Below are 24,080 nucleotides of genomic sequence, written 5' to 3'. Positions count from 1 at the left end.
GAGTTATTTTTTTCTCAAAACTTTTGCTTGTGAAGCATTTGCTCATATAGATAATGAAAATAGAACCAAGCTGGAAGCTAAGTGAAAGAAACGTGTATTTGTTGGATATGGCATTAACGAATTTGGTTATAGGCTTTGAGATTTTGAAAATCATAAAATTGTAAGAAGCAATTATGTCATATTCAATGAGAAAGTGTTGTACAAAGATCTGTTGTAACAACATGAGAAGAAAAAAGATGATTATGTAGTGCTGGTTGATACTCCAAAAGATGATGTTCTAGCCATTCCTCATGATGTGCAACAACCGCAACAACAAATACCACACACACTAGTGAATATTAGACAGGTCAACAAGGCTAATTAGACCTCCAGAAAGATTTTCTCTTTCTTTGTATTCTATTTTACTTACTGATGCTTGTAAATTTGAATGTTATGATGAAACTGTGCAGGTGGATACTAAGATTTAGTGGGAGTCTGCAATCAAAGAGGAAATGGACTCCTTGTTGAAAAATAAGACATGAGATTTATGCAAGTTGCCTGTAGGTAAAAAGGCTTTTCAGAATAAGTTGGTTTATAGGTTGAAAGAAGAGGATGAAGGTAAGAAAAGATTTAAAGCCAAGTTAGTTGTAAAAAGATTTGCACAGAAAAAAGGCATTGATTTGAATGAGATATTTTCTTTTGTTGTTACAATGATTTCTATTCTCACTATTTTAAGTATTGTGGCTATTGAAGATTTGTCTTTGGAGCAGCTTGATGTTAAAACAACCTTCATGGTGATTTGGATGAAGAGATATATGTGACTCAGCCACAGGGATTTGAGGTGAAAGGTAAGGAGAACTTAGTGTGTAGGTTGAAGAAAAGTTTATATGGCTTGAAGCAAGCACCTCGGCAATGATATCTGAAATTCGATAGGTTTATGCATGAGCATGGATATAATAGGTGTCATTCAGATCATTGTGTTTACTTTAAGAGGTTGTATGATGATAGCTACATTCTTTTATGTTTATATGTTGATGATATGCTTGTAGCTGGGTCTAACATGGATCATATTAAGGGGTTGAAATGTCAGTTAGCACATGCATTTGCTATGAAAGATTTGGGAGCAGCAAAACAAATCCTTGGCATGAAGATTTGCAGAGATAGGAAGAACATGAAATTGACGCTATCTTAGGCTGATTATGTTGAGGTGTTGCAATGTTTCTCTATAGAGAATGCTAAAGTTGTCAGCACAGCTTTACCTGGACATTTGAAGTTGACTAAGGAGATGTGTCACAAGACACAAGAAGAGGAGGATAAGATGTCCAAGGTACCTTATGCTTCAATTTTAGGAAGCTTGATGTATGCTATGGTATGTACAAGGCCAGTTAACTCACATGCAGTGGGAGTCGTTAGCAGGTATATGAGTCATCCAGGAATTGAGCATTGGAATGCAGTCAAATGGATTCTCAAATATTTGAGAGGAACATCTAGTAAGTGTTTACACTTTGGGGGATCTACTACTGATTTACAGGGATATGTTGACATAGATTTGGCTGGGGATGTTGATACCAAGCGGAGTACTATAGGTTATGTATTTACAGTTGGTGTGGTAGCAGTGAGCTGGGTTTCTAGGTTACAGAAGTTTAATGCTTTATCCACTATAGAGACAGAGTATGTTGCTACTACAGAGGCGGCCAAGGAGATGATATGGCTTTAGTTCTTCTTGGCAGAATTGGGACACCCTCAGAGGGATAATTATTTGTTTATAGATAGTTAGAGTGCCATTCATCTTGCAAAGAATTCAGCTCTACATTCAAAGACAAAACACATTCAGTTGCGGTACCATTTCATTCGATCAGTTTTGGATGATGGACAATTAAAGTTGGATAAGATACATATAGATGACAATCTAGTAGATATGCTTACAAAGGTAGTGACAAGGGAGAAGCTGAATTTCTCTTCAGCTTCGGTTGGTCTTCTAGATTGAATAGGAATAAAAGAACAACAAAGTTCAGGGTGGTTTGATCTAGTGGGAGCCCCATTTGGTAGCGGTATTGCTATGAGATCTGTCTCCAAGTGGGAGATTGTTGTTTAGTGTGGAGTTTGATCAGTCCCCAAGTTGGAGATTATTAGTTTGTGGTGACTGATCAGGGAATTACTGTACAGTAATTCTTCATGGAATTATTGTACATGTTGCTAATGGTTGGCTACTATTCACCAATGGCTAATATTTGCCAATTGACTATTGTTTATATTCGCCAATTTATTGCTGACATGTAACAAATTTTAACCTTAAAGCAGGAAAAATAATTGTATAAAAGGGCTTAGGGTTAGGGATTGTTTGATAAGGTGTGATGTGAAAATTGGTTCTTGCGGTAGTATTGAGCTGTAAGGGATTACGGATTGTAATCAGGTTGTAATCACTGGATCGTAATAATATTGGACTTGTTGTTTGGTGGACATAGCCCAGGGATTGGGTGAACTACGTTAAATCTTGGTGTCTTGTGTTCTTTTCTATGTGATCCATTGTTTTCTAATATTGTTTATATTTGCATGTAATTGTTATTTTTGTCTGTGGTTAAATCCTAACATTATGAACCAATGGTTCGATGTTGACTGTAAGACTTTTCATTGCTTAGTGAGTTCTGCTTTTGAGGCTCATTACCCTACTTTTTCTCAAGTTTTCTTCGCTGTAAGAACCGATCCTTTATCGCATTCTAGTGTAAATCCCTATGCTCACACTTATTCGCAATCCCTAGCTCTTTAGGCGCACCCTATTTCCCTATTGTCCGCCTTCGTCCTTCATCATTGACTTTCGCTCCCTAACCTCTAATACCATGACTATTTATGACATTCCGGGGCAGCCATCTATCCAACCCATTCTGCCTCCATATTGTCACTTGTTCACCCCTTTTAACATTTACGAGGCCATTAGGTCATTGAGATGCAACCAAGCGACAGACGAGGAGGGATTCCAGGCTGAACTCTTCAAGTTTGGTACCTCGATTCTGTGCCCCTATCTCTCTATTCTCTTTAATAGAGTGGTTTGCATTAGGTTTCTGGGTTTTTGGTCAAGGCATTTGATTTATCCGATTCACAAGACCGGTCCTATATATGATTGGATAGATGTTTGCCAAACTATATGCTACATCCTTGAATGCTATGTTATCTAGAGAGCGTGATAGGAGAGGTCGTGGAGCTAGAGGGCAGGGTAGTTTCCAGGCAGATTACTAGACTATTGATCACATTTTCACTTTATAGGTTATTATTGAGGAGGCTCGACATAGATTGGCGAAAGTTTATTGCTGCTTTGTTGATTCCTGGAAGGCTTTTGGTTCCGTTCCTAGGATGACTCTATTTCAGAGGCTTCATGAGATTGGGATTTCAGAGATGTTAGTTATTGCTACCATGAGATTATACAAAATTGTGGTGGGTAGATTCAAGACTCTTGAGGAATTCTCAGTTCTGATGCATAGTACCATTGGGGTTAAACAAGGCTGCCCTCTCTCCCCCACTTTGTTTGGTTTGTATATTGATGAGCTTGAGGACTTCTTTTTGAAGTCCTCGCTCCCAGGAGATGGTTGCTACTTATACCAGGTCTTGATCTCCATTTTTCTCTTTGCAGATGATGTGTTTCTTTTTGCTTTTTCTAAGAGTTACAAAGGGTTCTTGATGGTTTGGCTTCCTTTTGTGATCAGCGACAGCTAGTGGTTAACCTAGGTAAGACTTGGGTTATGGTCTTTAATTGCTTAAAGACCTCTCATCTTCACTTCTTCTTTTAGGGACTGGAGATTGAGATTACTTCTTCTTATATGTATCTGGGAGTGAAGTTCTCTGGACCTCGCTTCAATATGAGACTAGCGATACAACCTAGAGTTAGTAAGGGTATGAACTCTCTTGCTATGCTTGAGAAACAGTGTTTCAGACACCATTTTCAGGATACCTCGTCCAAGTTATACCTCTTGAACTCCCTTGTTTGACTGACTGTTCTTTATGGCTCGGTAGTTTGGGGGCCTTCGATCTTTGTTTCTGATTGGGCCTCGATCAAAAGGGTGCAGACATTGCTTTTATGATGTATCATTAGATGCCATAGGTTCACTTCTCATAGTATTATTCTTGCTGAGTTCGGTGCTCATTCCTTTATTCTTGCAGCCATATTTGATTTGATTTGGTTCCTTCATCGCCTTTGTGGTTTTGCAGATTTGGTTGGAGAACAAGATAGATACTTCTACCTGGCATATTGCTCTTTTGTTGCTATTGCAAGCTTTGATACTAGTTCTCGAGCTTGTTGCTGGTATGCGTAGGCATTCTCTAGGCTGAGCTCGATTGGGATTGATATCGACCGCTTCCCTCCTTATTAGTTATTGTTGAATGCCCTTGCTCATTTTCTCCCCTCATGACAAGAGTTAAATGAGTATGTCAGATTGGATATCTACAGACAATACATTATCAGCACTTGGACTAACCCTCCTGGTGGTTTATGTCCGAGGATGGCCTTCTATGCTGAGCACTTTTTGGAGATCTGTGATGGGATTATTGTTCGTCCTAGTTCCCTATCTCAATAGTGGTGTCATGCTTTGCATATCTCTTTGGGGTCCTTTAGAGTTGGTTCTCTCTGTCTTCGAGCTTAGACTGATCATCATATTGATAGTGAAGAACGAATCCGTAAGCTGTGTTTTTTAGTGGAGGTCGAGATAGAGACTCACTTTATTTTCCGTTGCACTATCTTTTATGAGATTAGAGGGAGATTTTATTGCCTATTCCAAGACTGTTTCTCTCTTTCATCTTTTTTCAGTTATAGTGATCAGCGGTGTCTCGCACTTTATCTTCATGAGGCCACCCTACTCTGTGTAGTACTTTACAGTCACTACTTCCTTATTGACATACCTCTAATCAACTCATTATTGCCTTTTTCTCACCCTTATCTCCTTTATGGGGTGTGAAAAGGCTGTCCAGTTCTACTAGTTCTACCGGTCATTCTAGGTCTGTCAGACCTTGTAGTAGTTTCTTATTTTAGTGATAGTCCTACAGGTCCTCACAGAGACAGATTAGGGCTTCTTGTCATCCGCAGTCTTATCCTTCTGTGACTGATTTCTTTTCACCTATGGACTCCTAGTCTTTGTCTTGCCTTTCTCCGTGCCTCTCTTTTCCTCTTCTTGTTTCTTGTTGCTCACTTTTCTAGGACACCGTTTGGTGCTTTTGCTGTTGTCTGTTGTCTTGTTATAAACTCTTAGTCCCATAGACCTTTTGTGGTTTTTTGTTTGATATTAATATTATTATCTTATCTTATCTTATCTAGGTTTCCCTATCACACAACCAAAACATTCAATGGAAATAGGAATTTAAGGAAACATCTATTATTTTAAACTGATTTAATTCTCAAAAGAACAATATCCTCAATCACAACAAGTTGCAAAATTTTTTCATACAACATTAGTTACAAACTTTTTTACAGGAGCTAAATATGTTGCATATGATTACTCACTGTAGTTGTCTTTTCATATCTCTTTGCCTCTTAGATTCTCAAGAACCCTTTCTATTGGGCCCCTTTTCATGACCCAAATGCTTCTTCATACACAACTTCTCTATTACAGCTCTTAGATTCACAAGAATCCTTTATGTTAGGCCCCTATTCATAGCCGCAATGCTTCTTTATATAGAACCTATTTGTTACACCTTTCATTAGCCTAAATACTTGCTCGGTCAATGGCGAACATTCTCCTTCAATTAGCTTCCTGAAGCGTTCATGGTCTCAGATTGTCTCTTTCTCAATTGTTCAAAAGACCTTGATCACTACATAAGTTTCCCCATTATATTTTCCTTCCAACAGTTTAACTGTTTGAAGGATAGAAGTTGAATCAAATCAGTTTTGATCGTTATAGCAATCTCTGAACTTGTTTCTTTCTCAATTGGCCAAAAGAACTTGTTACCTTTCCTTCGGTGAATTTGCAGTTCAAGAAAGTTAAGAAATTTTTTGGACAATTCAGCTGGTTTGAAAATTAGGAAAGCACCAATCAAGTTTTTGCTTTGCCACTTTTGCCAAACAGTGAGGTGGTGAGCTTCCAAACTTAACATTCTTTCTGTTAATGACAATTTGGCAAAATCACAAACTTTTGGACTCTTTTGGTGAATTGTATAGCTTGCAAACTTTCAATTGTTTTGAAACTGAATATATTTTGAAGACATGACCTTTTGGCCAACCAATTGGTTCATGTACTAACATGTTTTCCAAAACAAAAACCTTTAAGCTCTTCCTTCTTTGTGGTCGATCAACATTTTGCCGACTTGGCTTTTAGTGAATTCTTTCATTGGTGAACCAAGTGATTTGGTTGATAAAGTCCTTTCCTTCCTTGTTTAGCAAACAAAGTTGTTGACAAAATGAGTGGTTCTCAAGTCAATGAAATTGTTGAACCTCCATAACATGCCCAATCATTAGTCAATTTTCATCATACCGAGCAACTTTAAAGACACATTGGGTGAATAATGAATTGCTCAGGTAGTTGTTGAGCTCTTCCTTGGACTTTTGTGTTTTGCCGAGTATGATGTGGATGTTGTTGAGAACAAAAGAGTGAGGAAACTTCTTTTAAGTCGTTGAATGTTTTTCAATGTTTAGCTAGTTGATGTGCAGTGAAATGGCTAGATACTCTAAAGATGAAGGCTCCACATGTATAAGATTTGAAAAGGACGAACTCACTTGATGACTCATTTGGAGTTTCATCATGCTCCAATAGGTTGTCGAGAATATGATATGTTGATGTGGAAAATTGGAATCCTTGCACTTGTTGGCTTGTTGAGATTGGTCCTCATGTTTCAAGGAGTAAGCAAGTTGAATAGTTGAGCAACGAAGATAAAAGTTGGGCCTTCTCGTTGCCTAGTTATGGGGTTTTACTTCTCCCATTGAGCTGCCAAGTTTTTAAGTCTGTATAGGTGGACATCCACGTAAGTAAGGTTTGGTCAAAGTTGGCAACTTGGTCCCTCATCAAGGTCTCTTAAGTGTTTTGGGGTGTTAATGAGCTAAAGTGAAAAGTTGATATGCATGGTGGTCTCCCTTGTGTTCACTCACTAGCTAGTTCGAGCTCCTTTCGCATCTTGCCAAGTTCCTGAGTACTTTATGTTGTGTTGATGTGGCACACAGATGTTCAAGCAATGTGCTTGATGTCTCGTTGGGACTTGTCTTACATTTTGTCGAGTTCCCCAGTGGTGACGGTGGCAGCTGATGTGGCAATTGTTTTGTTTTAACTCAGTGACAAGTTGGGAGCTTTCCTTTGCCTCCTTGACCTCTTGAGCTATGATGTTGATTGTTCAATCTATGGAGCTCTTCAATCACAATATGTTTTAATCTTTCTTGGAGGCTTTTCTTTACCACATCTATTTGTCCATTCACGCGCCAAAGTCTTCATCGATGGCCCACATTGAAACTAGTGACGTGGGTCTATATTAGAACATGTATGACTTGTTGTTGAGGGTTTTTACCAAATAGAGGATTGGGTATTGATTGTGCAGCTTCTTCCAACGACCCTCCTACAGATCTATCGATTCTAAATGACACCATTGTTTTCTAGGTCCTTGCACATGCTTTTCCAAGTGTATCCATACTCATTATAGTTACAAATGACTTTTAACACCCTTTCCCATGATAATAACATCCTAGGGAATGCATTTCACCTTTTGGATTGCTGAAGTGCTTTCATTGGGTTGTTCCCTATCAAAGGCATGGTTTCAAATGTACACACAAGATCAAGTTTCTATTCGATTTGTGATCTTCTGCAGTTGTGTAACCTGACCATGGTCAGCTTGGGGTTTGAACTCAAATGTAAAATCTCAATTATGCCTACACTCCGAAGGCTATTTTTGTAAATTTTATAAGGGTTTTGAAACTTTTTGGGTTTCGCACCATGTAGGCAATAGTGAATATACTTGAGCTTTGCAGATTTGTAAATCATGTTTAATGGGTTGTAGATTACACGTTTGGATGAATTAATGACAATCTCGTCATGTATTGTCTCTTGCAATCTTCCTTGATTGTATGAATCTTTTTGTTTCAGATAGATGTATTCATCTTTATGATTTCCTTACTTATGTGTAATATGTAGTGCATAGTTTACATTTCTTTCAAGGAGAGAATTAAAATACTTACTGTGGGTTGCAATACTTATTTGATAAGTGCAATGATTTAATTTGAAGCGTGTTATGTGGTGTAATTGATTTGAATGTTTGAGTAAGGTCTGAATATTGAGTATTATAAGTGCAATTGTAATCATGGTTCACTAAGCATCTAATTCACCTTGAATAGATTAAGGCACTAGTCATAAGCTTGTTAAGTAGGAGATATTTTCCGCAACAAGTCAAATTGTGATATTGCTATCAAGATTTAATTGTATAGTTTTTGAGTCAAACTCATTGACCCATATATCATGAGTAGTGATTCACACATGAATCCATCTCTCATAAGAATAAATGGAACACTTAGCACTCATTGGATCTAGGTGATGGTCACAGAGGTGAAGCACTAGGACTTCCCAGGAGGTCACCCATCCCAGTACTACTCCAGCTCGAGACGCTTAACTACGGAGTTCCCTCCATGGTTAAACCCACACTGCTTGCAATCCCATTTGGAAAATCTTCACCAAGTGTTGTGCCTTATGAACCATTCATTAGAAAGCTCCTTAAGCTCGTCAATGGATAAGTAGGAGATATTTTCCATAGCAAATCAAATTGTGATATTGCTATTAGATTTAATTGTGTAGTTTTTGAGTCAAACTCATTGACCCATATATCATGTGTAACATCCCAATTTCCCATGTCTTATTTAACAATTAACATCTCCAAGAAATACCGTTATTACTTCAATTTCATAGGAAGACAGTTATAATAGTCATGTTCATGTGAAAGAGATTTACCGTTAAAAACAATTAAACAAAATTTCTTAACTTAAAACATCATCAATGAATTTACTATAGAAAATAAAATCCACATACTATGGAATTCAAACCAAGAAATCATTGTTGGGATGCTTCTGCAACCATCCAAGTTAGTCCACATATACCACTATAACAATATCAAACAACAAATACCATCCAATACTGCTATATCGAAATTAAATGACGACTACCATTAAATACCACTATATAAAATTAGGGCATTACATACCATTGTATCAATTAGGACATTGATTACCATTGGATCATTTAGGGCTTCTGATACCACTGTATCAATGAGGGCTTCCGATACCACTGATTCAATTAGGGCTTCCAATACCACTGTATCATGTAGGGTTCCAGATACCACTAAATCAAATTAGGGCTTCAGATTCCACCGTATCATTCCTTTCCTTCCGATTACTTTAACTATGGCAATAACTCAAGATTAGAAAATATGCTCATATTTGATATTCATATAAATAAAAAACAATTCATAAATTTGTCTCTTGCATCCAAGTGTAAAATAATTGTAACGATGAATAAAATTAATCTTACCTTCTTGCATATACATCATAAAAGTGATAATACCTATTTCCGAGAAACAATTGAATGTATAGCTTATCTTTGTCTGATGTACATCTGACAACTTGGGGAGAGGTGAAACATTGTCAGGGGGTTAACCACCCAACCTTGAATCTCAACTTTATCCTCACACAATCTCTAACAAGAAAGACCCTCCCTACCCAGAATAGACAGGGACCATCTTGTCATCATCTGAGCAACCTGGTATCTAACCATACACTTCGACTTGACAACAGGAGATTACATTAAACAGAATCATGCATGAGCTATTAAAAAAATTCATATTAAAATGATAAACATTGATATGTCAAAACTGATTACTATTTCATGTTATTACAGATTCCTTTCTTTCACCTCATCACCCATTTCCTTGGCTACATAGCCGGGTGAGTCCTAGGTGTTCGAAATTCTTAGAACAACCGGTTCTTTTTTTTGATTCTTAACAGATAAAAGAATATTATATGTTTTCCATTTTATCACAAACTATGACTTGAAAGGATATGTTCTTTAAAACTAGCAGAAATATTATAGACTCTTATTTCCAAATTGTGTAATTAAATCATGATTTTTATTGCATCTTCAATAAACTCTATCTACAAAGGTTCCATCCAATGATTATAACTACAGTTTAGCTGTTATAGAAAATTGGAAGCCAATAAGTAATGATATGAGATGTACAACTATGCTTAGAACATGAATGATATATACTTCCAGCTTTTTCACAACCTGTGATTTGAGTGATTATATTCTTTAAAACATGCAGAAATAAATACCATCCCGATCCTGATGACTAGTAGCAATAATAATCTCTTGATGACATGGATACTTTACTATGCTTAATGGTAAGCTACTCCCTAGAGTTATTTAGTTAAAAAGATAATCTTCAACTGCAACTATGGGAATCGTTTTGCAATAATAAAGGGATATAACAATAACTGCAAATGGCAACCACATAACCTGATATAAATCCAAAACATTCCGAAGTCTTGCCAAGCGATTTGTATTAACTCTTCCTCGGTTTGCTTGCAGGTGAATCCAGTGTATAAATACTACTTAAATCTTCAGTAAGAATAGAACATGTACAACACGCTGGATTAGGAAAGTGCTGTTATGAAATGAAAGGGATTTTGAATGGACTTGCAGAAGTTTAGCCGTGCATCGATGATGAAGGATGCCGCATTTAATAGGGAAGAATACGATATCAAGAAGGAATCGAAAATGGGAGTTCTCCCTCTTTTTCTCACCCGACTCCCAATAAGAATAATCAAGGTTGGATGTTATGCAGAAGCGGTAATAATAATGGAAAAGAAAATGTTGCCAGCAAAAAGTTGGGTGAATGAAATATATATCCATCTCTTCTCATGGCTTCCACATAATAAGAATAAAAACGTGACTTCTTGGCTCCCATCCATTTCTCAAGATATTTGAATTCAATCATTAATTCGATATAACATGCCAAATGTTAATTGGTTAAAAGCAAGAATATTAAGATAAAAAGCATGGAAAGAGAGTTGGAAGATTATAATTCAAAAATTATAATAATTCAAATGTTATTATAATTCGAATATTATTATAATCTTATATGTACATGTAAACATCACTTTATTAAATTATTAAATTATAATGGTGCCAAATCATTTTTATATTATATGCGCGTTTATAAATATTTATTAAAATAATATGATGAAAGATAAATTAAAATCCTTTGAGATATGTTTTATATTTTAACTCAATTATTTTATGTTTCTCAATTTATTTATTTAAATAGCTCATGCGGGTCTCATAGAGGTATTTTGTTTTAAGTCGCTAGGTTTTCAACCCATCTGCTCAGTGATGGTGATGCTCCTATTCCTAATTCTTTTCTAACAATGCTTCCACCCCTTTGGTGTGTTTCCTGCAAGGAAGTTCTCCGCAGTTAAATTATATTATCATAATAAATTATTTAATCATAATTAATCACAACGTTAACTATCTTCTCAATTCCATGAATTCGTGACAAATGATCAACTAACTTGTTCTCTTCATTTTGGAATTATAACGACTAACCATCTTACCATTTTCACAAGATCATAACAAATTAAGCTGCCAATTGACTTCATGTGAACCTCAACGGCTATATTTTAAATTAGGTCAAATCATGAGTAGTGATTCACATATGAATCCATCTCTCATGAGAAAAAATGGAACACTTAGCACTTATTGGATCTAGGTGATGCTCATAGAGGTGAAGCACTGGGACTTCCCAAGAGGTCACCCATCCTAGTATTGCTCCAGCTCGAGCGCGCTTAACTATAGAGTTCCCTCCATGGTAAAACCCACATTGCTTGCAACCCCATTTGCAAAACCTTCACCAAGTGTTGTGTCTTTTGAACCATTCATTAGAAAGCTTCTTAAGCTTGTTAATTGATAACTAGGAGGTATTTTTGATAGAAAATCAAATTGTGATATTGCTATCAAGATTTATCTATGTAGTTTTTGAGTCAAACTCATTGACCCATATATCATGAGTATTGATTAACACATGAATCCGTCTCTCGTGAGAATAAATGGAACACTTAGCACTCAATGGATCTAGGTGATGCTCACAGAGGTGAAGCATTGAGACTTCCTAGGAGGTCACTCATCCGAGTACTACTCCATCTCGAGTGTGCTTAACTACAGAGTTCCCTCCATGGTTAAACCCACACTGCTTGCAACCCCATTTGCAAAACCTTCACCAAGTGTTGTTCCTTATGAACCATTCATTAGAAAGCTCCTTAAGCTCATCAATTGATAAGTAGGAGATATTTTCCATAGCAAGTCAAATTGCGATATTGCTATCAGGATTTAATTGTGTAGTTTTTGAGTCAAACTCATTGACCCATATATCATGAGTAGTGATTCACGCATGAATCCATCTTATGAGAATAAATGGAACAGTTAGCACTCATTGGATCTAGGTGATCTCCTAGGAAGTCCTAGTGCTTCACCTCTGTGAGCATCACCTAGATTTAATGAGTGCTAAGTGTTCCATTTATTCTCATGAGAGATGGATTATGTGTGAATCACTACTCATGATATATGGGTCAATGGGTTGGACTGAAAAACTAAACAGTTAAATCCTGGCAGCAATATCACAATAAGCTTGTTAGTTTTGAGTAACCATGAAATTATTATAAAAAAAAAAAAACATATTTCATTATTGTTGATAGGTTTAGAGTTAGATTAGGTTTTTTTCCTCAGTTATACATGCATAAAGTGAAATATTATAATAGAGCAAATTTTGTGTATATCAGACACATGTTTTGATTTGTTAATCTAAGGACTATGTGTTAGTTGTAAATTTCATAGTTATTTGTTGTAATGTCTATCAATATTGCATAGGCTGACCTGCCTAGGTTTTGTAGAGCCCAAAGTGAAGGAGATTTTCCTTATTTCTAAGGAATTATCAAGCAGTTGGTCACTGATTTAAGATAATTGTTGATATAAGAAGTCAAGTTTTTAGGGTTATCCAAAATATCAGTTGGAAACACCAATATATACCATGTTAAATTAATTGTGAAGCAAGAGCCCAGCCTAGATCTGTAATGTCCCCATTTTTCCTAGCATTGAAGTTTCAGGGATTAGCCTATTATTGTGATCTTTGTAGGCTAATTATTGTGGATAGAGGGTCTTCTGTGGCAGTGGCTTGGCGTGGGAGGGTCTTATCTTATCCATATTTAGTAAGCTACAGGTTGGTCTTTGTTTGGCTTAGAGCAGACTTTGTTTGGGCTTAGTTTTGTGTACTTACTATTTGTGGTAAGTTGGTGTTGATTGAGATGGACCCTTTCTATTTTTGAAAAGTGCATTTGGTCACATTGAGAAATAATAAGTATGACTCCTATTTTAGACGACATATTTAAATGATGAGTATTTTGGGAGTTATTATATTTTTAGTGGCCAAATTATTATTAGTTATTAAATGATTTATTATAAAGTTATAATTTAACTTTATAATTTCACTTAAGTTGAGAGTTGAGTTATCATTGAAAAGTGCCATTTATTAATTAGTTAAGCCAAGTCAAGTGAGAGAATCGAAAGGAAACTTCTAATTAATGTTGTGTGGTGAAGCTTCTTGAGTGAAGTTACATTTTGACAACAAAAAGGGAATTTGGAGGTTATAAATACAAGCCCATTTGTTGAGAAAAACATGCTTGAATATTTATTTGATTTTGTTGCCTTTTTGGCTTTTCTAAGGTTTTGATTTTCAAATCCCTTGCTGAGGTATAAGGGTCTGAATTCTGAGTTGTTCCATTGGATCTACAGCTGAAGTATTGTAGATTCGAATCTGAGATTTTAGTCTGGGTTTGCTTTGCAAATAGTTGCTATGGTAAAACTGTTAGCTGGAGGTATCTTGTGGATTTATGGAAGAGGGATTTTTGTGAACTAGTGCTAAAATTGGTAGAGTTCGAAATTGGATCCGTGAGACTGGCGTTGGAATTATTGCTGCAAGTTGACTATCTCTGGGAATTTCAGGTTTCATATTACTTGTTAAGACTCTTGTGTAAGGTTATTAAAAACATATCAATAAGCTTGCACTTGAATTTCATTACAGAACTGGCTGCTATTTACTCTATGTGCAGAACTGCCATAATGTAGTTGGCAAAAATTGATGATCATTTATGAATTGAGCACATTGGATTTGACTGTTAACATATTTTCAGCACTGTCATTTCTTTCTTATATTTATGTATGCAAAAATCCAAAGTATCAACACAAGCAAAAAAATGTATGAAATCTGAAATCAATCAGCATATCCAGTGGTAATAAGTTTGCTTGCCAAGTGTTTGACATAATGTCAAACGACTGAATAGTGAAGAAAATTACAATTGTTGTGGTCAGAAGGGTTATTACACAATCATATAATGAATAATAAAATCCATATTAACAACGATATAAAATTAAACAAGTGAATCATAGTTGATTAAAAACTAAATGCCTCCAAACTGGAAGCGTCAACCAAGGGTTGAATCTATTGAATCATGTGATATATATATCCAAGTATGGGCATTAGAGGGAACAGATAGAATAGATGGAAGACTCAGCAGAGTGGGCATCCTACTCACTGCAGGCAATATCCAGTCAGCACCAAATAGATGTAGTTGAATATGGAAGGAAAGAACAATACTGTTCACTGATTGCAAGTAAATACAGAGATATAATACAGGTCACCGTGTTAAGTTGTTAAGTTAAAACTATAGGGAGATCGCAGAAAGTACAGGGACATTCCTCAGATTATATTAAGAACCATAAACATCAGTACCACCGTGCAACCATTTATAAATAACTCTTAAGTCAGAGAAATCAGAGAGACAAGACCTATTAAATTATGTACATCAAAAATTATAATTATGATAATTGAAATAGTGTAATGACCCTTACTATAAAGGCCACTGAAACCCTCAAACTGGACTTAGGAATTTTGTCAAACAGTTGGCATGTAACCGAATAAGGCTGCAATATTACTAATTGCTGTACAACGAAACCTCAATATATGATGCCAATAATGTATGAACAACAATTTCAGATTATAACACTACCAATCTAAGAGATAGATGACAATATGAAACTCAAATATGAAGTCCAATGCAATTCTGATTTTATGACAGCAAATAGAACTGATTACAATGAGAGACTGTCACAACTATGCACTTCTAATACATCAAGCTCTTGACAATGCAATGTTATGACATGAACAATAACCTAGTTCAGATTTGGAATGCAAATGACGAAACTTTTACAACAGTTATTAATGACTGGAAATAACTCTTTATGCAATGACAGTGCTGACTGTTCTAATCCTTAACATGCAATATTTTGGCAATCAATATTTTGTGCACCTGGAATAGCTCCAATTTTGCCGGATATGAATGTTGGATTAATGCCACACGAAGACCTCACAATCTGCCCCAAATCGACTCACAAAATTGCTGCTGCTGCCCAACTGATAGGGCCGTACAGGTACGGCCTGGTACGGCTGCTAGATAAAAATATTGCAGCGTTTTTTGTCACTCCAAAAGCAATAAATCTGGGCGCCTAGGGTTGCTGAATAACCCCCTAAAATATGAAATTCATCCGTCAAGCCAATTAGGAGTTATGAGCAAAAACGTGGGTCCAAACCCTGGACTGGCAGTCTGAAAATAATGCACAACTGTGTCTTCAAACCCTGTTAATCAATCCACAAATGCTAGGGCACAACTGAAACCCTTATTCCAACCAAAGTAAACCCTTATAACTGAATCTCAATGAAGTCCAAATGAGATGGCTGCATTACCAACTCCTCAAATGCAACAATTCAGGTGATATTTCACACCCTCAAAGTCGCCAATCCAAGGGAGTGATTCGTTCCCAAAGATCAAATAATAATTTGCAGACCCAAGAGACTACAAATTTGCTCTACAATGGAAGAAGTAGAAGAAATCTCAAATCCAAGCATGTCCAAAATGAGAGGCCCAGCCCTCTATTTATTCACTTTTCTAAGAAGTTGCTAGAACTTCTAGAAACATCCTTTATAAAATCTCATTATAATGCACTTTTTCTAGAACTTCTAGAAACATCCTTTATAAAATCTCATTATAATGCACTTTTTATAATAAAGTAATTTTATAAAATAAAAAGTGCAACTCAACTTAAAATTATAACATGTAGGCCCCAATAACACATAATAATAAAATATAACCTCTTAACACTTCTTCAAGAGCAAGATATGACCATCTGATCCGCAGAATTGACTCTCTCTCCACACCATTTGCCTACGAGAGTCTGGAATAGGAAAAATCCATGATCAATGTCATGTCGAACTAAAGAGGGGACATTACAAATAGAGACTAGGTCGAGTAGGGAGCATTTATTTTGAATGTCAAGTTTTTCTGGAAAAAACTCAGAGATCCAAGATATATCTTGATAGAGAACATTCTTAAGGAATGTTGTGATTTCAAAATGGAATTAAGAGAGAGATTTAAAAAATCTCTAAGAGGCTATATATATATATATATATATATATATATATATATATATATATATATATAGTAGTGGTTAATCATATACATATATAAAAGTTAAGAGGCTTGGCTAGATGTGGGATCTCTTCCAAGTATTAAATTTGATGGGTTTACCTAGAGGCCCTAGGAAGATGCTCTCAATAAGATGGTTGCGTAGCTGATAATTCTTCTCGACAAAGGGTTAAGCAATCTGATTAGAGTTTCCTCCTACGGATTACTTGGGTTTAGCATGGGGTTAGTGTATAGTTATTGAGTTATTGTGTATATATATAATAATTTTATTATCTACTAACACTTGTTACAGGTTTCAGCATTAAAATACTCAGCCTAGAAGCGGGAACATTACAAACTTGTGCAGAAAAGTTATTAAGAGTGACCAAAACAAATGACTTGATAGCATTTCATACGCTCTTTTTTTTTTTTTCGTGTTGGTAATTTTAGAGCCGTGGAAATTTGGTCTACTCTTAGCCCTTCTGATAGTACTATTGTCATATTTTGTCATTATTTTGATTGACAAATGTGGGTTGGAATACTGCAGTTCGCTTGCTCTCAATGCTTGGATTTGCTTGAAATATTACCAAATAATGCCATAGTGCATATCTCATCTTGATGTGGATGATGTTTAACATTGATTTATTTGTAATGTATGAATAGCAAAATGTTTAATGGGAATAACTACTAATATTCTTCCTGTTTTTTCTTCCTCCATGGAGTTGTATATATTTAATATTATATTCAATTACCATTTCAGTTTGTGTAATGTCCCCATTTTTAGCAGGCTATTGCAGTTAGCTTGGTCAATTCACCATTGTGACCCTTGTGAGTTCACAGTGGGATTTGAGGGTCAAAGTTGTGGGGTTATACGCTTTCCAACAGCCTATGGTGTATTTTGGCTCTGTTTGAGGGACTTACTATTTATAGTAATTTAAACCATTGGTTCTGATGAGCTCAGTTGAGCTAGAGGAGTTGGGTGGTGCTCTCAGTTTTTATCTTGGACTTCTGGTTTGGACTCCAGGAATCTTGGAGGGAGTGTCTATTTATAGTAAGTCACCTTGCTAGGTTCATTCATTGTCTTTCTTCATCAGGATCACTATGGTGTTGTTAGATTTTGATTCTGATGCTTCTTTAGTTGTTTTCGCAAGACAGGTGAATTATTATTATTATTCATCTAAATATGCCAATGTTGTTATTTTTGTTGGTGTTGTATGATGATCACCTCAGTATCATAGCTTGTTGGAACTAGGTTGAAAAGTTTTAAATCATGGGCACAAGAAATAGTGGCCTTGTGTGTCAGAATATTATGCTATGGTGGAAAAGGTTTTTTTTGGGAGCCAAAAGCAATTAATAAATTATATTATAATGACACTTTGTATATTTTAATGTTTTGTTGAGGAAGCTTCTTAAGTGGAGCTCATTTGGGAAACTTGTGCCATTTGGAGATTATAAATATGAGCCTATTTGATGCAAAAAACGTCCGATTAACTGATTATTTTCTTTTGAAGTTTTGTGGCCCATGAAGGGTTTCTGAGTTTGTTGATTTTTGAGTCCTTGCTGAAGTACAAGGGTTTGCTTCTGAGTTGTCCTGCAATTAGCTGCCGAGGGAAAGAAAATTGAAATTACTTCTCTACTGCATGGACTGTTATTGAGAAGTTATTGTCTTCCTAAAGCTGAGATTATTGTGGTGGGAGGCTTTCTGTGTTTGCTGAGAATTGTTTGGAAGTTGAAGGTATTTACATCTGCAATTTGAGTAAATTCATATTGATCGAAATTGCCATAGCTGTGGCATTTGGGAACTCTTTAATTTACTACATTTCAATGTCAAATTCACTCGGCTGGGTATTATTCTATTCCTGCGATCATATTGCCAAATCCCTGCTGTTGGAGTTGGTCTTTCCCTACAGGAGTGTTGTCTAATCTCTGAATTCTAATGCCAAGACATCTCAGTACTGGTCTGCACGTGGGGAATTTATTCTGCGAATTTGATGTCCTCATTGAGACTACCAGGTCCATCTGAGAGTCATGTGGATTTTGGAAAGCTGCTGGGCGTTTTTTCTGCTAACACCGAGCTGCTGCGTGGGTGATCTAGAGAGCAGACTTGGGGTTAAAGAGAATGCATTATCGGGTTCTTTAAAATGGTTGGAACTTTCAATTGTTTAAGTGTTAATTTTCTTGTGAATGTAAAATGCAAGAGTTTTGAGAATACCATTCAGTCCATATCTAAGTTGTGAATTTCACTTGACAATATTTAAATTGCAAATCATAAATTAGAACACAGTCTTGACTTCATTGGACACGAGTTATTTTTTGTCTATTTGAGTATTAGTAATAATTGAGAAAAACTAAATTCATTTAAAGCCAAAACCATACAAGCTGAAACAAAGACTTTTGCAGGATAATTGTTTGATGAAATGCCTGACAACTGAATAGTAAGAGAAATTGATGTTTGTTTAAACTATAACCTGCTGAGGGTTATTACAGTTTGTTATTGTGTAGACGGATATTGTATTATTGATGCCCTAATATATTCTGCATTTACTCAGTTTGCTGTTAAATAGTGTTAAGATGCACATGCTTTTTGTGGAAGATATGCTCAGAAATGACTTATGATATTTTCCAACTTTTGGATTGACCAAGTCACATTGTAATGTATCTTAGCCTATTTTCTTCATGAATAGGCTATAGATAGCTTTGCCATTTTCTTGTAACCTGTCGTAGTGTGGTTACATTGTAATATTGACCATGCCTCCTTTTCTTCTAATTACTATCTGACACTCTCATGTTCATGGTTTTTCAGAAAGACACTCTGATGGAATTAAGTTTTCATATACCAAACACTAATACAACTTTTGCTGGGGATGATACCACCCCTCCAGCACAGGTGTGACATTATAAATATACATGTTATATTACTAGTTTAATTTGCAAGCCATTTCTATGAACGCAGAGAAAATCATTAACATTTACATAAAAAAAGTATATTCTCATTTAGGTTTTCCGAGAAAAAATCATGTCAATGGCAGATGTGGGACCATCAGGTGCAGAAGCAGTTGCACTTTTTGAGGACATCGCTATCCTCACTCCTAGGTGTGCTAGAAATGCTAGATTCATTCTATTTATATGAATTTTAGCTGGGAGCTAATCTAGTTCTGAGAGATTCATGATATTTTACTTATATTTCTGTTGTGAACTCATATATTTATATTATATCGTGCAGAGGTCGTTACACTGTTGAGCTTCATCTTTCTTTCTTGCGCCTCCAAGGGCAAGCCAATGATTTTAAAATTCAGTTCAGCAGTGTTATCCGCCTTTTTATGCTTCCAAAGGTGTGCAAATAACATGATAATTATATTCATTTTGCATCCACTTATAATAATTTTTGAAAACTTATTTGTTTACATAAAATAGCTGCCTTTTCTTGGAAATCAGTTCCAATCCATCAGGCTTGGTTTTTGGAATTCACAAAGCAGGTTGTAACATTTTGGTTTTGCAGTCGCCACATACCCTTGTGGTTATCACTCTTGATCCACCAATTCGTAAGGGGCAGACATTTTATCCACATATTGTCTTGCAGGTAATTCACACTTTAAGTTGATGAATCACAAAGTAACACTTTTTTGCTACTGATTCTGGTTACAAGAATGGATGTATTCCCAGAAAAGTTCTTTTGGTGTGTAGTTTGCAATGGAAGAAATAGCTGAGTGTGCACTCTCAATGAGTGAGGAGCTGTTAAATACGAAGTACAAGGACAAGCTTGAGCCTTCATACAAGGTATATTTACATTTGTATTTATTACTTTCCTTTATCAAGTGCATTTCTCAATTTGGTTTTGTTTTATTCTAACCCTCAAATGTGATGGATTCTATTCCTTTGCATTAGATAATGAATTGTTTGAAGCAAGTATATGTGCAGTGAGCTGTATGTTGTGTCATGTATGTAACAATTGACACCTTTTGAGCCATAAAAAATTCCTTTGAATCATTTTAATAAGTAGATTCATGTCTGATGAATTGGATCTTTTTATTACGTTATCCTGAACTGTCACATTTTTTGATGGTGAATATTGGTATCCATGCAATTTTGAACCATTTTCCCTCTTCTCTTCATTGTGATTTTTTTCTTTGAGTGGTTTCACTTGAATTAAAATGTGTTATATTTGACTGTTCAAATTAGAATGTATTGATGTTAAATTTATGCAATTCTCAATTTATGATTCATTTCTGGATGAAAGCTGTTTATAGTTATTCTCTTATTTGTTCCTATTCCAGACTCAAATTAAAAGTATACATTATCTATAATTTATAGCAATTTTCCATAACTTCACCATCTTTTGTAATGCTTTCTAGGGGCTGTCTCACGAAGTCTTCACACAAATTTTGCGTGGTCTTTCTAGTGCAAAAGTAACTCGGCCAGGGAAGTTTCGTAGCAGTCAAGATGGATATGCAGTTAGAGCATCCCTCAAGGCAGAAGATGGGATTTTATATCCTCTCGAAAAGAGTTTTTTCTTCTTACCAAAACCGCCGACGCTTATTCTTCATGATGAGGTATTCCTTTGATATTTTATTCTTCATTTTTTGTGCAGCCAGTTTACTTCCAAACATTGTTTCAGGACATAGTGAAGACATGTACAGCTTAGTTGTTATGAATTTAAATTTTTTTTTTTTTTTTTTTTATGGTTCTAGTAACTTTGGCATGGTCAATGAAGTAGCAAGTAGCGCATAGTCATAGCTTTGTCCCATGTTCACGTCCTTCCAGCTTCAACAAAAAGTGCAATCTGAACCAGAACAAGGTCAATCTACAAAAGCCATGCGATGATCACCATTGAGGGCCCACATATTCCTCTTCTATCTCTCCTCACCTGTGGCTATAAAACAAAAGTCTCAATGATATAGCGCCTCAATTTGAGGAAGAGATACATAAATTTTTGGAATATCACCTTGCACTATCTATATCATGACCCATATTTCCCACAAAGGAAGAAATTATCCTGAATTGAATATTTATCATAAATGTCATTCTCCACTGGCAAGATGGAACAAATTCATGGAACTCTCAAGGACAAGATGTTAATATGTAGGTACAGAACCCAGTATATTTAAAATTCATATCCAAGGATACTTAAAACCTTTTGTACTACTGGAAATCCTAAAATTCCTTCACGGTTTTCCTTTCTCCAAAGAAACAGTGATATTATGCATTTCAATGTGGATGCTGGTTCATGAAGAAATTTGGATTGTTTTAAAAACATTGGTTCCTCAAGTTCAACTCTAATCAACACAGTTCTGGTATGAATCAGGTTTCCTTTGTTGGCAGATGAATGTTAACATAAACGCTGCTTCAAGAATTGAATTATCAATAAGAATATTTTATTTTTTTGGGGGCAACCCCTACATGCACGGTAGATGGATAGGATTAAAGTCGTGGGTCACCCTATGGTCTCGGGTTCGATTTCGCCTCCGGGTTTAACCAGTGAGAGTGGCTTGTGCGCAATTGCTCTACACCCATGGGGGACTAGTCTCGCCCTAAGCTCACATCGGCTGCTGGTCATCGCTGGGCTTAGGTCGCGAGGATACATCCATGTATAAAAAAAGAAGAAGAATATTTTCTTTTATTTCCTAGTGAATTGTGCACCATATGTTCCCTCAGACCATAAAATCGACAACACTAAGAAGTTACTTGAAGCTGGCATATCACTCAAATAAACAGTAGCACTCACCCTAGGCATGGAGAGAACACAAAGATGTGATTTCGTGGTTGGTGCTGTGCATTCATTCCTTAATCTATTTTAATATGTGCAATACTAGAGTGTTACACAAAATGAAAACAAGTGGTTCCATTCACACAATATGAATAAACAAAAAATTGTTAAGTATGTAGTGAAACTTCATGCCTAAATAGGAAATTTAATGCTTTATAACATTTTTCACCCTTGACATTGAACCAAACTTGTGCAACCAATTTGTCTCATTCCAAGTAGTTGAAATTTTCAATGTTGGCACTAGGGGAAGTTTCTCTACTTGATGGCAAGAGGGAAATTGAATTTTATATGCTAGAAAGTTAAACTATCAAAGTTGGCGCTAGGTAAAATTTTCTCCAGTTGATGCCAATTGGTTATATTAATCACTTAATGTTAAGAATATTAACCAAGATAAACCTACAGGTCTGACAGTACAGACTGTACTTCCTCTTAATAGTAATATATCTCTAATGTTGGCATTTAATGATATATATATCTCTCCTATAGGTGCCAAGTTAGGAAGGGTTATGTCCCTTGAGGGACATACCCTTTAGAAAGGATATATAAGTAGGTTGTAAATGAAGATTATAGGACACACAGTTACAGCAGTCTGCTCCTATAAGCATTTTATATCCTGCAATTTATATCTGAGATTCTCTATCACAATAAAAGGTTAAATATTCAGTATTATATCTGCATTATAATAAGCACTAATTTCATCAATATTCATACGACTTAGAAAATCATTCTCAACATATAAGACTGGATTAAAAGTCTGATTAAGAGATAAGGATTTAGCAGAAACTTTACATGGTATCAGAGCTCTGGTAATCAAACCTAGGCTCTGCTAAATTTTAGTAATCAGACTTTGTACACATCAAGTGACAATCTTCTATCTTTTATGGCTTACACAATCAGACCCGAGGACAGGTTTGATGGGAAAGAGCACTTTGAAGCCTGGAAGTTCAGAATCATGATGATTCTTGAAGAGAACAATGTAAAACAATTCATTGATGGAGCATTCAAACAACCCCTAGTTGAACCTCACAAATCTATCTGGAATAGAGGAAATAGAAAAGCTATTCAAATCATCTTGGATGGAGTTAAAAATGATATTGTACCTATGCTTACAAAACATCAAACTGCCTTTGATATGATGAATTCATTACGAAATGCTTATGAAGTAAACAATGCAACCAAGGTTCTTGCACTAAAAAGGCAACCGAATCACATTCAGATAAGGAAAGGAGAATCAATAAGTTCTTACTTCTTAAGAGTTTCCGGCATTAGAGATGAACTATCAAGCATAGGAACCATCATTAGTGACACAGAATTAACACTTATGGCTATAGATGGATTGCCAGATTCATGGGAGACATTCGCACAAGGAATAAGTGCCAGAGATGAACTCTCGGACTTTAACAGACTCAAGAATGATTGTCTTCAAGAGGAATTTAGAAAACTAAAGAAAGGAGGAAAACCAAAAGTAGAAGATGAAGAACTTCACATTCTTAATACAAGCTCCTATAAAGGAAAGAAGAAGCATTTCAAGAAGAAAAAGGGAAATCAAAAGAATGGAAAGCCCAAGAAAGATCTATCTAAAATAAAGTGTTTCAAATGCAAAAAATTTGGACACTATAGATCTAATTGTCCTGAAAATTCCAAATAACAGGCAAATTGTACAAATGTCATTAGAGAAGAAGATACTTATGATCTTGAGAACCGTGTTTTGTATTCCTCTCTATCAAATGAAATTTTAAATAAAGCTTGGGTAATTGATAGTGATCTTCTAGACATATAATAGGATACAAAGAAACTCTAGATTCTTTATCAAAGAAGGTTAAC

At 35.7% G+C, this 24,080-nt stretch overlaps 1 protein-coding gene across 4 annotated transcripts in view; it reads left to right on the top strand.

Annotated features, from left to right (window-relative positions):
• The window catches only part of LOC149530314 (FACT complex subunit SSRP1-like), a 259,070-nt gene that overhangs the window by 144,365 nt on the left and 90,625 nt on the right, over positions 1 to 24,080 (top strand). For all 4 annotated transcript variants that reach the window (XM_089808476.1, XM_089808475.1, XM_089808477.1 and 1 more), the window contains 6 exons: positions 19,296 to 19,379; positions 19,491 to 19,585; positions 19,716 to 19,824; positions 19,992 to 20,072; positions 20,177 to 20,269; positions 20,845 to 21,042. In XM_089808476.1, the coding sequence (XP_089664602.1) occupies positions 19,296 to 19,379; positions 19,491 to 19,585; positions 19,716 to 19,824; positions 19,992 to 20,072; positions 20,177 to 20,269; positions 20,845 to 21,042 (660 nt within the window). The remainder of the gene's footprint in view (positions 1 to 19,295; positions 19,380 to 19,490; positions 19,586 to 19,715; positions 19,825 to 19,991; positions 20,073 to 20,176; positions 20,270 to 20,844; positions 21,043 to 24,080) is intronic.

Source organism: Cupressus sempervirens, chromosome 11 (assembly GCF_028749045.1).
Source record: "Cupressus sempervirens isolate cs-2001-9-10 chromosome 11, ASM2874904v1, whole genome shotgun sequence".
Classification (NCBI taxonomy): Eukaryota; Viridiplantae; Streptophyta; class Pinopsida; order Cupressales; family Cupressaceae; genus Cupressus; species Cupressus sempervirens.
Note: the sequence above shows the minus strand (reverse complement) of the source record. Positions and strands in the feature narration are given on the sequence as shown.